This window comes from Eleutherodactylus coqui, chromosome 1 (genome assembly GCF_035609145.1).
Source record: "Eleutherodactylus coqui strain aEleCoq1 chromosome 1, aEleCoq1.hap1, whole genome shotgun sequence".
Classification (NCBI taxonomy): domain Eukaryota; kingdom Metazoa; phylum Chordata; class Amphibia; order Anura; family Eleutherodactylidae; genus Eleutherodactylus; species Eleutherodactylus coqui.
In genome coordinates this window covers 228376593-228390250 of record NC_089837.1, presented here as the reverse complement: position 1 = coordinate 228390250, position 13658 = coordinate 228376593, and the positions used below count along the sequence as shown (strand labels likewise).

Below are 13658 nucleotides of genomic sequence, written 5' to 3'. Positions count from 1 at the left end.
GATGTCCGTTATACAAGGGTTCTGTCCATGATATTTGGAGTCTAACACAGTTGGCTACGTTATTCAATACTCCAAATAAAATGTAAACAAATGGAAACCTCGTGAAGCCGACACCAGAGTGGTGTCCATTCCACAATACAAGAGAATGGGATAGTTTGTTTCCGTTGGGGGATCTACCACGGTGCTGTTTACTGCAGCTGTGATGGAAATACCTAGCGGAATCAGTGTGTTAAACGCTGTATGAACACTCCCTTGTATGCTTTGAAAGCTTCCAACCAACAAATTAAATGTGTCCATAGGGGCCATCCGTCACAAAAGGCCAAAAGAGTGTCCTCTAGGCTCCCATCTGGCCAGTAGATGTCAGAATACTGCAAAAAAAGTGTGAAATAGTCTAGTAGACCACAATGTTGCATTCTGCAATATCCGATGAAAAGAGGCCTTGGTTGAATGTATACTTTGCGATCTTTATGTGATGTGTTTATTAAACAGTTGCCATTATAGCCTGTAAGAGACGGATGCCCATGAAAAAAATCTGTCAGATCCCTACTTTCCCATACCAGCCTACTTGGATAGATCCGAAAGCTGTAATACTAATTGTTACTATGGGAAACGTCCCGCATTGGTTTTTATATATAAAAACTAGTATAAGACAAACAAAAAGTATTGTTCACCTCCTAGCTCATTGGGTAGCGGAGGTGGAATACATTGACTAGCATGCTGCAGTGTGTACTGTGATCTACTACCGCTGACATCTGCACAGAGTTCCCGAGGCAGAGTCAGCAGAGCAATAACAGCTCATTAGGCAGGATGTGTGCATGGTGCCGATAGGAGATGGCCTTCTCCACACCTTTTAGCAGGTCCCTGTACAATATATGAGCTAATCAGCTAGAATATCCTGGCTTGTGTAACTTTTCCTGAAGTGTACAGTCCAAGATTTTAATTGTATTTCCATTCACAGCAGGCGTTTTCTGTCTTCTCCTTTTGTGAGCCCCCATTTGTTCAGGTGCTGTATATATATCTCCATGGCACATAACACTCAGCTTTCCCAAATCCTCATGTAGCCATCCATGAGACCTGTATATTTAGGCACATATTGCTCATTAGTGTGCCGTCCCTTGAGAATTGGCATGACTCTATAAATATTTTCGGTTGTGTCTGTCTGCACCTTCCCTCTGTGTGATGAAGCGCTTGGGTACAGAAGATGAAGGTCTTTTCAAAGTCAGTGGGTAAATTAAGGCTTGCATCGCAGCTTCACTTGTTCTGATTCTTCTAAAATGGATACTGGTGACATGTATTACTGCTTTGCACTCTTATTCTTGGCTTACGTGGTCGTCACGGTTTGTATTTTGAGCATGGTTTTGTATGATTTGAATTAAAGCTGGCTATGTATCTTGGGTACCTTCTTTTTGCTGCATGTTTCCTCAACCGATACCCATCTCTCTCCCGCACCCTTCGCTTTACACATGCGTGCTCGGCTAAGTATACATGTGCCTCGAATGAGCAGAGGAAAGTAATCTGCTGGCAGATCCCTGCCGGTGCCTTGTCTTGTCAAGAACAGGAGGATTGGCCATGCTGACATCCAACCGTGTGCTCCCCATAGACATTACTTTAGATGTTTCCAAAATCAGTTCCACCAATACTATTCCAATGTGTATGGCCAACTTGAGGGGGGTTTCCAGCACTTTCCTATTGATGAGCTCTCCCCAGAATTGTGCATCAATAGTTGATGGGTGGAGGTCTGCTTCTCAGGACTACCAGCGATTAGCTGATATCAGACCAGCTGGAATTCGGGACTGAGCGAGAAGCGGACAGCACTGTCCACATTGCAGTGGCCCGGATTGGCAACTACAGTCACAACTGTCATAGCTGTGCCTGCGACTATTAATCTGGGCTGCTGCAGTGGTGATGGATCTATCAGCTTCTGACTCTGTTTTGCTCTAAAAAAGCAGCTGAGCACGGGAAGTCCCGAGTAGTAAATCCTCACTGATCAACTCTTAACCCTTTGCAATCCAATTTGGGATTCAGGGTTTCCTAGGGGGTTTTCTCTTTCTGCAATTCTACAATGGTGCCACCTGCTGGCTAGAGTCAGTACTGCGGTACTGGACTTGCTGGAGAGGCCCCCAACAACAGAGCGGCCAGTAATATACAGTAAGAATACCCTGCCGGACGTCTTCCGACATCGGAAGCTGTACAGCCTTCAATCAGAATGTCTTTAGACATCAGACAGTGGATTGGAAAGGGTTAATGATCTATCATGAGGTTAAGTCATCAACAGCAAAGTCCCGGAAAACCACTAAAATAATTTGCATTGTTTTTGGTATCGCCTGTTCACTACATGCGACCAGTAAGCATTTGTGAATACACACATGAAGGTCTCATGATTATATAAACCTCAGGAGTTATAACGTGTAAGTCATTGGGGACTCCTTAGTAGCGGTTTATACTCTGGGGCTTGAAAGGAGATAATGTGGTGGTCTCCCAGATCTTGGTGTGCTCCCCAGCGGTACCTTTAAACCATTTTGACCGGTTATCATTCAGAAAATACATTAGGCTGCCTTCACATCTGCAGCTCCGTTTGGAAAACTGATCCCCTAGCCGAACGTGTCCGTCTTATGACAGAACTGAATAAATCCCATTCACTATAATGGAGTCCATTCAGTTTCCGCTCAGCTGTCTGGCCTCTTAACAGAAGAAAATTAGCTGCATGCGGCCCTTTTTGGTCCAGTATTTTGTACTGGATCTGCGATGGAACGTCCAACTGGTTATTCCAACGCAGATGTGAAGGCAACGTAACTTGTGCTGAAAATCTGTAATCTGTGATTTAATGTTTTTGCCACGTTTTGTCAATTTGGCATATATTAGTCTCCTGATACCTGTGTTGGTAACCTTCTAGTAAACCAAAAAGTGCAAGCAGGTGTATTCAGACTGAATCGTCCTTTTAAAAAGTAGCAAATACCCCAGAATAGTATTGCTTCACTTCCCTGCCCATCGGTGGCCTTTGCTGTTGACCGGCTGTCAGGCATGATGTGCCGTACTTCTGTCATTACTGCTCAGCTCCAACAAGTGAGTAACATTTATTATGGCGCCACGATGCTACCTGTCAGGAGTGTGCTATATTAGACGGTAATTGAACAGTCAGTTCTAGAAGTTGATGCGATGGAAGCAAGAAAACGGGCAAGAGCGGCTACCGGGACATGTACAGTGTACTGATTGACCCGGACACACCGCTTCATGTGCCAGAAGCCACCAGCCTGTCGGAGGGATCCTGATGACGTAGTCAGTTTGCAGGGACATCGGTCAAGTCAGACATTTCTGCAACAGAATTACCTTCTGTGAACACCCAAAATATGGCCAAATTATCAGTGCTTCAAAGGAAAACGGCCGTTGTGTGTATATACGACTAGAGTATAATAGGTGTCCGCCACGTGTGGACAGCACTTCCAGGAAAATAAAGATTAGTAGGGCTTTGTGACAAACCCAGAGTATCTGACACCAGTGAAGATAACTGCGGAGAGATAAGTGGTTTCATGGACACTGAAGGTCATGGTTGGCCCGGGAGGCACAATGCTCCTCTGCTCCATCTTCTACAACTTCTGACTGATGAAGACAAGATTGCTCTAATCGTCTAAACTTTTTTGAGCCGAGTTTGTCATAATAGCAGAATGATTAGGTGTCATAAAAGTGAGCAGTCGGCCTGAGTGACAAGGGATTAGATCCGTGATCTCTGTGGCTGTATTCCCTGCCTTTTATGCAGTAAGGGGATACTCACACAGTCAATCTTCCTGTTACACCTGATCCCGAGAAGGACCAAACTCGGTAAGAGCACATTCAATTAGATGGGGTAGTTCACGGGAGCAATAGTCCTCTCTGGCCTAGAGTTAGAATAATTACTGCATATCCGATTTTTTTTCTTCTTCACAAATTGCCTATTTTCTGTGGTGTAAAGAGAAAAATCACAATTTTCATGCAACTATGATGCATTATCACAGGTTACTAAGAGGACCAAATGAAAAGGGAGCTAGGTAGTGCAGAACAGAGAAAAAAGTCCAAATAAAATCGCACTTGACTAATTAGAGGTGGAACTGGAAATGTGTTTTGGCCCTCAGAGTGGTAAAACGAGGCCAAACTAGTCAGTTTCAGCCAACTTGTGTGTGTGTGTGTGTGTGTGTGTGTGTGTGTGTGTGTGGGGAAATCCTCACTTGAGGCTACATTTACACCATCGTAAAACTTGCACAAGTTTTGTGCATTGCAAGACATACATAACTCGCTCGAATATGAACTCTTTTGAATGGAGTCATGAGCGATTTCTGACAGATAGTTTGACCGTGAAGAATCGCGGCAAATCGCAGCATGTTGCAATTCGCTGGCCGCGAGCAGAGAATCACAATGATTCTCCGCTCGTGGACAGGGGGGAAGCGCTCTCCATACCAACACAATGGAGGGCTTTAATTGCCTTTCCCATGGCCGGATTATCGCTGCGGGGAACACAATGAAAACTTGCCCGTGGACAGGCAACTTTAGAGCTACATCCCCGGACTCTGCGCCCCATGTCATTTAGTTCACGGAGCTCTATCAAACTGAACCCCAGGTGGATCTTATGAATTAGGTAGACTGTATTGATCCAAACACAGATCACCGGGAAAAATAAAAATTACAGGGATTCCTGTTTTTCAGCTTAAATGGGTCGTCCAATTTGGAAAATCCATGGTCATATACCCCATTAGGAAATTCTGAATTAATGGCTGGTGGTCCTTTTGTTCCGTTTTGTGTATCAAAAACTGGAAATAAATATTGCTGTAATGAATGCCATTTATTTCAATTGGATTTTTAGGCAGTTTTTTTATTTCGTTCTTTTTTTTCTCCTATTCCATTAACTTTCATTTTTTAAAATTTTACTGGAAAAATAAGCCCTGCTTGCAACACTATTTTTCAGGTAAAAAACTTGGAAGCTAACGAGGCGGAAACAAATGGAAAGTAAAAAAATCGTATAGCAAGCAATGGGATGCATTACAGAAATGTGTATTTTCAGTTTTATACACAGAAAGTGGAATGGAGAAGCTGTGCGGAGATGCGTGGCACAGGTGTGAACGCAGCCCATGGCCGGAGTCACACGGGCTAGTGTGATATATCAGACGCTCTGGAAAGCACTGCGATTTTCAAGCGGAGTCTGTTCTACTTTGGGGCGTTTAGCGCTCCTCATCAATGACAAGGGCTACAAGTGGATTGGAAAAATGAAAACCTAAATAAGTTGAGCCTTTTCTACATGGTCGGCCGTGTTGGAGGTACTGCAGGACATAACTCTCACCTTCCCCTTCATATTAGATGACGGGGAGGATTGTGTGATTTCCTCTTAGCAAGTCATAAAAGAATCTGGACTTTTTCAGCCTCCAGTTTCACTTGTGCTTCTGCAGAGAATTGTCCTGGGACTGAGCCTGTTCCCAGCAGTAGGAAACATGATGGCATCGGCCAGTAATGTATGTTCTCATAAGCACTGTTTACATGGGACTTGGCACAACACACATTTTCCAGCCAACAGTCCCGATCAAGTGTGGGCTTTTCAGAATACTATTCGGATATCATGAGAGTATGGTCCCTGACCGGAGAGGAGCAGAACAGAGGGCTGTAGAGCGCTGCCTGACCACATGATGGAACCCACTGTCGGAAAGGGGCATCTACAGCTGACGTGCAGTCTGGATCAGCTCCTGCTCGTCCTCATTATATGGTTTACTTGCCTAGTATATACCTGCTTTACGTGTTGGATACTATTACATCTACCCTATTCTTGCATATCGCGGCTAGCTGGGGCGAAAAATCGCATGAATGGAGGAATTTGCTGTGCAGAAGGGCCGAGCTTCAGTCGCACAAAAATCGCACATTCACACAGTCTTCTCCATTTTTGCAAAAATGTATTTTGGGTGGAAAATCTCAGGATAATAGCCCTTGTGCAAAAGCACAAGATTTATGTGTTCTGTACTTGACCCGCAATGCAATGAGGCTTTTTATGGTGGACGCCCATAGAGGCAAAGCTGTGGGCATAATAAAACATACTTCAACATTCTTGTGAAAGATGCAAACAGGAGAGCGTCGTAGGCAGCCGTGAAAACACCTGATGAATATGGGGCAAAAACTATTCTCGCTGTGCGGCTTTCTGGCGAATAGGACAACCGCTCACACGCTTGCATCTAACACCCTTCCCCATGGCTTGCAGTGGCAATTAAATACCTAATTAAAGTGAGCTGAAGTCTTTTCCGAGTGCGGTTCAAAGCTAATCTTCCTTTTTGTCCTGCTCCCATAGCAGTTTATGGAGACTCCTGCGCAGCACACACAAAAGCTAGGTCATCTCTTCACGCAGCCCGGACCTTAGATGTGCGCATTGTAGCCACGCATGTCCTATCTCTGGAAGCTGCGTCTAAAATGCCTTCATATGAATGCTTCTATAGGGAACCATTGGTTCTGTTAGACGCAATTGTTTCACGCATCTATTCTCATGTGAACAAGGCCTTATTGAAATGGTTCTTGGGTAAAGCCGCAGTACATAAGTGAGGTGTATAGTGTAAGGTACAGGTTCAGTAAGAAGTGTTCTGCGTACTGTCTGATAATGCGGGTTAGAAGGAAGAGCGGGCTTAGATTTTTACCCCAGTTTATGGCATCATCTTTCGTTACTCCGATGGGCTATTGGACCCCACCACCCCACCCTTTTTAGCCCTGCCAACCTTTATGGAAAAGTGATGATCAATGCGCTAAAAGGTCCAAAAGTCAAAGGCGTCACACTTTCTAGAAAATCGTGCAAGAGAGCGCAGAATTATGGAATCCATGCTTTTCAATTACTTCATTCACATCTGCGATGTTTTCTCTTATGCAATGTTGAGAGATTTAGAAATCGCTGCCTGCCCTACCTTTTTTACGTTTTTTTTAATCGCTCGTTTCCCTATGAAGCCTCCGTTTTATCCCAACACAACACAAGCAGGTGTTAGCGGGTGGGGGGTGGAGAGAGATCTCTCTCATTCTCCCGCTCGACGTTCACCCCCGCCGCACCCCCCCCTCCCCCCAGCACGCTCGGACCAGTAAGCAGTTACTCGAGAAGAGTGATGCTCGCTCATGTAACTGCTGTATCCGAGCAGGCTCGCTCATTTCTATTTAGTACCCTTTGTTTTACTGTTTTAACCCTTTTGGTTCTGATTTTAAGAAGTTAATTCTAACCTTTAAATCTTTTGTTGTAACCGATTTTTCTTTTCCTATGATTACACAACCCAAACTGAGAATACATCCTTCCTTTTACACTGTATACAGCTCTCTTCACTCTTTAATCCTACATACACAACTAAGCTCCAAGTATTACCATATATTTAGTTCTATCAACACGAATATCTTCCGACAGAACCGTAACACATTGTGGTATGTCCTTGACTTCACTGCCATGTTGCTGTCAACAGAAGTGTCCTGCATTTTTGTACATTTTTCCACTTCAACAGCGTGCATGTATAATTTTCAGTTGTTTCAAGGCTGGTGGTTATAATTTCTTTGTATATTGCACATGGAGAAAATTCAGATTCAGTTCTCTGTAACGGCACATAAACAACTGCATCAGGGAGGACACTAGAGAAGAACCGAGAAGTGTAGATGTGATTCCAGTAGCTGTAACTCCGTAAATAACTTACCAGTTGACTCTAACAGCACCGATATGAGTCTCTCTCCCTCTAGCAGCTCCCTTTCCTCTGCTCCCCATAGTCTTCTAGTCTTCAGTGGGTAACATGAGTCTATGGGGAGCAGAGGAGAGGAAGCTGCTAGAGGGAGAGAGACTCATATCGGTGCTGTTAGAGTCAACTCTGCTACCTGTTCTGTCTCGTTTTTCTTGTTACTAGAAGCAGACTTGACAGCAGATTACAAGGAAGAGACACCCCCCCCCCCCAAACGACAAGTAATTTGGACTTTTGTTACCGTAGTTATCACAGGTATTAGTGTATCTTGACGCCACCAGGAACTCCTGGTGGAGTCGAGCTTGACAAGGGGGTGACGCCCCCTGTACCAAATTGGCTGCACATGTGGTAGGTCTATAGGCCAGAAAACTACAGAATCCGAGGTGGCAGCGGTAAGCGCGGGATGGAATTGGTAGTGGTGAGCGGGGGGGAGCGCTGCTTAGTGAGCAGAGAGGCTGCAGGGTTGGTCGACACGGAGCTGACAGGCGGCTGTTGGGACAGGGCTCCAGCGTCGGGCGGACGGCTCTCCCAGCCGCCAGAGCATAAGCGCCGCCTGCGTTACCATTGCGATCGGTTACTGGGGGCACGGACGTCGGGGAGCACAGAGTTGCGGCACCCGACACGACGTTCAGAGCCGGCTGCCTGGACACAGCGCTGAGCCGGAGCCTGGGGCGTCTCTTTCGTTAACAAAAATGGATGCAGCCTGTGCATTGATGTGTGCCAGCGGTGCTGCCTTAGGGTGAGGGTGTGTGGTCTTCTTAGGCATACATTATTTTAATGCTACCATGTTACTACGGTAACATGGCAGCATTTACATCTCAATGTATGCCTAAGAAGACCAGAAAGCCTCAGGGTGCACCACTGGCACAGATTAATGTGCACACTCCTGCTAGCACCTTCCAGTCTTGACCCAATCGGTAGCTGGGGGTGTGACGGGCGTTTACCCTGTCAAACCCCTAGCTAACGGTGGCGTCAAGATACACGAATACCATTATCACATTGGCTATTGACTAAAATAAAAAGTTTGAAAATGTTGGTGACCATTTTAAAAGCCAGGAAAGTGTAAAGTAATGGTTTAAAGACTTGCCAGAGACGTACACATTCTCACTAAAGAGGAGTTGGTATCTTACAGGGTGTTAGCAGATCTCTATTGAAAGCCTTTAAACTTGTGTGTTATGTTGAAGCCAATGATATCAAGATCCTCGGACAAGAACCCTGGAAAGATCATTTAAGTGATGGATTAGGTAAGCGTAGACCTACTGATGCCGCCGGTAAAGACTTATTGGGACGCTCCTCGACTCCTCACCAGTATAGAGCTCTGCAGGCAATGAGGATCCATCATTCTGTTATCACTCATTTGTACTTCACATATTGTGCTATTTTGAAATGTGTCATCTACTAAGTATTTGGCAGGCTGCACCTATAAATACAGGCTGATGAACTCTCTTAAGTGTCGTCTCATTTGTTCAGGCCTCTAATACTTCACGGCATTTTTAGTTTTATTGAAAGGTCATATTTTATTAGGTTTTCAATGTAAACAAGGAAGAACTATGACCAAAAGGTATGTCAAGCTTTGGAAGACTCACATTGGAGATAGGCTATGACTAGTGTCCACCTCTGTCCTCACTGTAGGAAGGGTGAAGAATACTTTCAGGATTCTGTAGTACAGAGTGAAAACATGAGGTTCCTGGAAATTAGTTTGCAAATCTTCTAACATGGAGCCAGGCCTATGTAGTATTACCTGAAATGGAAAATGGCACTTCAGATGTCTAGTAGGTTCTCGGGAGCTTTGTTGTTGTTAGCCGTTTAGTCATTCATGACCCTCGGCGACCCTAAAGGCTCCCTCCCTCCAGGTTCTTCGGTTTTGCACTGCTTCTTTCAGTTGTGTGATATCCATGCCAGTATCAGCCATCACGCTCTTTGGCGTCCGGGTCTTTTTTTGCCGCTGATCTGTCCAAGCATTATAGATTTTTCTAGTGACTCTGCCCGCATTACATGGCCAAAATACGTGAGCCTGAGACGGGCCCTCTTGCCCTCCCCATTAGTCTGAGTCCGGTTATCTTGCCCTCCAGTGAAATATCAGGTCTTACACGATTCAGGACTTCTCTGTTTGTTAATCTCAGCGTCCAGGACATACGCAGGAGCTTTTGCAGCACTACAGCTCAAACGCATCAATCCTCCTATCAGCTTTTATCAGGAGCTTTAGGCCTCATGTCCACGGGTGATCCAGATTCCACATGCAGATTTCCACAGCTGGAAACCACTTGTGGGAGATCTTGGATACACATGGATGGACTGCGGATCATCCCGCCAGAAACAAATCTGCACCCCCACCTCCCTAATTGATTTTAACCTTAAAATCCGCAGTTCTGCAAATGCACTGCGGGTCGTCCTCACCCATTGCCTTTTATTGAGCCCAACAGCATGGTATATGCATTGAAATGGCACCATTCGGGCAGCGCTGTGAGTGATGCCAACAATACTCGCTCCGATGTAACGGCATCACTGGGACGATTGCCGGTCGTTGGTTACCTGACCTCTCCGGCTCCGTACCGTATAGAAGGTCCATAACTTGAGATTTGACATGTCATGATAACTTTCTGTGTCGCAGTTTATTTTAATTGCTTTACAATGACACTTGTGTTACATTAAGAGAATAGATTTTAATAGTTGAAGATTCACTTGTTGCAGAAAGTTAACGGTTGGCTTAAACGTCTCTACATTGTGTATTTGCCTGAGAGGTTTGAATTGTCAGAAACTGTGATTCTTGGCAATTCCTGTGTGACATATTTTAATTTCTTGTATTGCAGGCCGGAACAACTCCTACACAGTCATCGTTTTCTCCTGTGCCCCTGAGTCAAGATGTCTCTAAGTGGGAGTCCCTGTTGAAGATCAAAGAAGGGTTAATACGACAGAAAGAGATTGTAATTGACAGGTAATGGCTTTTGTTAGAAAACACGTCTGCAGATCCTTGACTTTTATTGGGAGATTTCTCCTGTGGAGGCCTGGAAGCAGACGCGGGCAGTAAAAGATACAGGTTGGCCCCTTGGCAGAAATGAATCTGCAATAAGTGATAGTCTTGGATTCAAGCCCTGGAAAGGAGATTCTGAAAGTAAATCTCAAACACTTGGCATCAGGCTACATAAAAGGCACAAAACAGAACATCATACGGCCTCTATTTTTAACAGGATCATCTGTGAACCAATTATGACGGCGAGTGAGAATTTCTGCGGAAAGACAAATGACACACATACAGCCATGGATAAACCTCTGATATGAGCCCTAGTCTTTAGGGTAGTGTGTGGGATAGTACAGATATATATATATATATAATATATATAGCCAGACATATTTTCCAGCAGGTTGCCCCACAAGTGTCCAGGTGCCCTCTTAGGGTGCTTTCACCCAGATTTGGTGTGGACTTTGACTCAGATGCACAGCACACTTCACCCCTCCAATTGAAAGGGTGATATCTGTTACAGATCTGCGTCACAATCTGATGACTTTGACGTGGAATTTAGTGTGGATCCACAGCTGGAGGACAACTATGCAGCGTTTGGCTCATATTCGGACATTTGTATGAATACTTCTGGTTATTAGAAGCAGTTATTTACACACCAAAGCTGAAACCTCTCCTGACCATGCCCAGCTGGCACAGACCTGTACCGCTCATGTAAGGCATGTGAGACGGAACATCAAAAAACTTTACATGCCGCAATCCTGTCAAATGATGGAAACCAGGACCTCCTGACAGAATCCATTGGCTGTAGTAGGTTTCATCATGGCTACCACCACTTTACGGCTGTTTTCCTCCCCAACATTTATGATGATATCCATGACACTGAAAGCCCTAAACAGACAGGCCTGTATTCACACGCTGGACTCACATAGACTATGTTCACACATGGCAGGTCTGCTCCAGGGGTCCCCCACATCTGTATGCACCATCTACATGTAGGGAATGGATTTTTTTTTTTAAGTTACAGAAATGTCTGAAACAAATCTGCTACGTGTGAACACTCTAACGGAGAGCTCTGCTACCGTAAGGTCAGTTTCACATCTGCATTGAAACCACCAGTTGGAGTTTCCCTCACAGATCCGGCTCCAAAAAAATGAAAGAAAAAGCTGAATGTAGAGCTTTTTCCTCAATTCAAAAGCCGGGCGGAAAGCAGGCGTAGTTAATGTGGTCCGTCTGGCACTGTTCAATTCTGTCCAGAGACTGAACTGTTTGGCCGTAGGGATTTTCCTTCTCTGCTCCATCGACAGAGCCAGATAAGAGGAATCCCTAATGCACCTTTAGACCCAATATGCGCGGGTGGATTTGATTAGGGAAAAATTGGTCATCCGGAGCTGAATTAAAGCATGCAGATTTGTTTTGCGGACCTTTTGGTGCGAAAACCAAATCTCAGCATGCTCCATTTTGCTGCGGTTCCCACACAGATGGCTGCTGATTATGTGGGAAAACCGGAGTTTGCGAAAGTGTAGAAAAAAAGACGAACAGGTAAACAGGGTCGCCGGACGCAGGCAGGGTCAGATTCTGCTGCAGGCCCCCACATGCGGAATCTGACCCACCCGTGGACATGAGACCGTAAAGAGCTGTGTATGTGTTTTCCACTCAAAGACCACAAGTGGTCATCTTCAGGAAAGCCTTACATTTTACTGCAGATTGTTCTTCGAACCGTACTCTCCAGCTTTGACATCGGGTGTACAGAGATGTAACTGTGTGCGACGTGCTTGTCAACACCTGGTTATTGCCTAACATTAAGGCCCAATGTCCACGTGTGGATTTGATTTATTAAATCCGCAGCTCTAGCCGCCCATAGGAAACAATAGGGCGTCCGCAACTGAATTAAACCCTGTGGATTTGGTTTGTAGGTGCTTTTCGGGTGCCGTGCACGGATCTAAAATCGCAGCATACTCCATTTTATCGCGGATGTATCTCCATCTCTATGGGAGATTAAAATACACAATTCGCGATCCCCCGCCAGCCATTACAAAATCATTTTTAAGATTATGCGCTGCGGATATCCGCAATGAAATTCTGCGTTTGCCACGGACATTGGGCCTAAGGGATTCCACCTGTGCCCGCAGACATGAGGTAAAATAGACATTTTCTCACTTGTCCGGAAGCGTTGTGGGTCTCCTCCGTCGTGGCCATGCTTTTTTTTCCTCATTTTAAAAAAAAAAATCTCCTGCTTTAGGGCGCCCACCCACTGGCGTTTTTTTTCACTGCGAAATTCGCAGGTTTTTTTTTCCTGCAGGGGCTCTATGGGACTTGTAATGTAAAAATCGCGATCGCGATTTACCACGATATCGCGATTTTGCGCGATCGCGATTTTAGCTTTGCATGTCCCATAGCCCAAAGACCCCTACATAAAAAAAAAATGCTGCGAATTTCGCAGTAAAAAAACGCTAGTGGGTGGGCACCCTTACTGTGGATCTGCAGCACGTCCACAGTGTCAGCTGCGGGCGTGCCACGGATTGGATGGCTTCCGTTGACTTCAATGGAAGCTGTCTCTGCGGGATCCGCTGGAAAATGGAGCATGCTGCGATCCGCACAACGGGGAAAAAATGACATCGGCAGGTATTTAAACGACAGGCTATGGGCATATTGAACTGCGGATCGTCCCCAATTTAATTCTGCCCGTGGACATGAAACCTGAGTGTCGTGCATGAATCCTACCGCTAGATACTGGCCTGGTGTCTACGGTTCCCTTTGTAACCATACCGCCCAGCATACAGTTACATCTCCACGCCCGATGTCAGGCTGGGTGCGAAATTATACCTGGAGGGACACTTTTACCATAAAACTGGGCAACCTATTTAAGTTGATGACCACGTGCGGTGGTTCCTCCTAGATTTGATGATCTGTGGGGATAAGTGGTAGGCTTATCGTTCAGATGAGAGCGGTGTAGCACAGAACTCATTAGCCGCAGACGCCATCGCGGTCTTTGTGTTTCT

The 13658-nt window shown here is 45.4% G+C and overlaps 1 protein-coding gene across 2 annotated transcripts in view; it reads left to right on the top strand.

Moving 5' to 3' along the window:
- CEP85L (centrosomal protein 85 like) overlaps positions 1-13658 on the top strand; it is a 126705-nt gene that overhangs the window by 90128 nt on the left and 22919 nt on the right. For both annotated transcript variants that reach the window (XM_066606232.1, XM_066606222.1), the window contains exon 4: positions 10508-10632. In XM_066606232.1, the coding sequence (XP_066462329.1) occupies positions 10508-10632 (125 nt within the window). The remainder of the gene's footprint in view (positions 1-10507; positions 10633-13658) is intronic.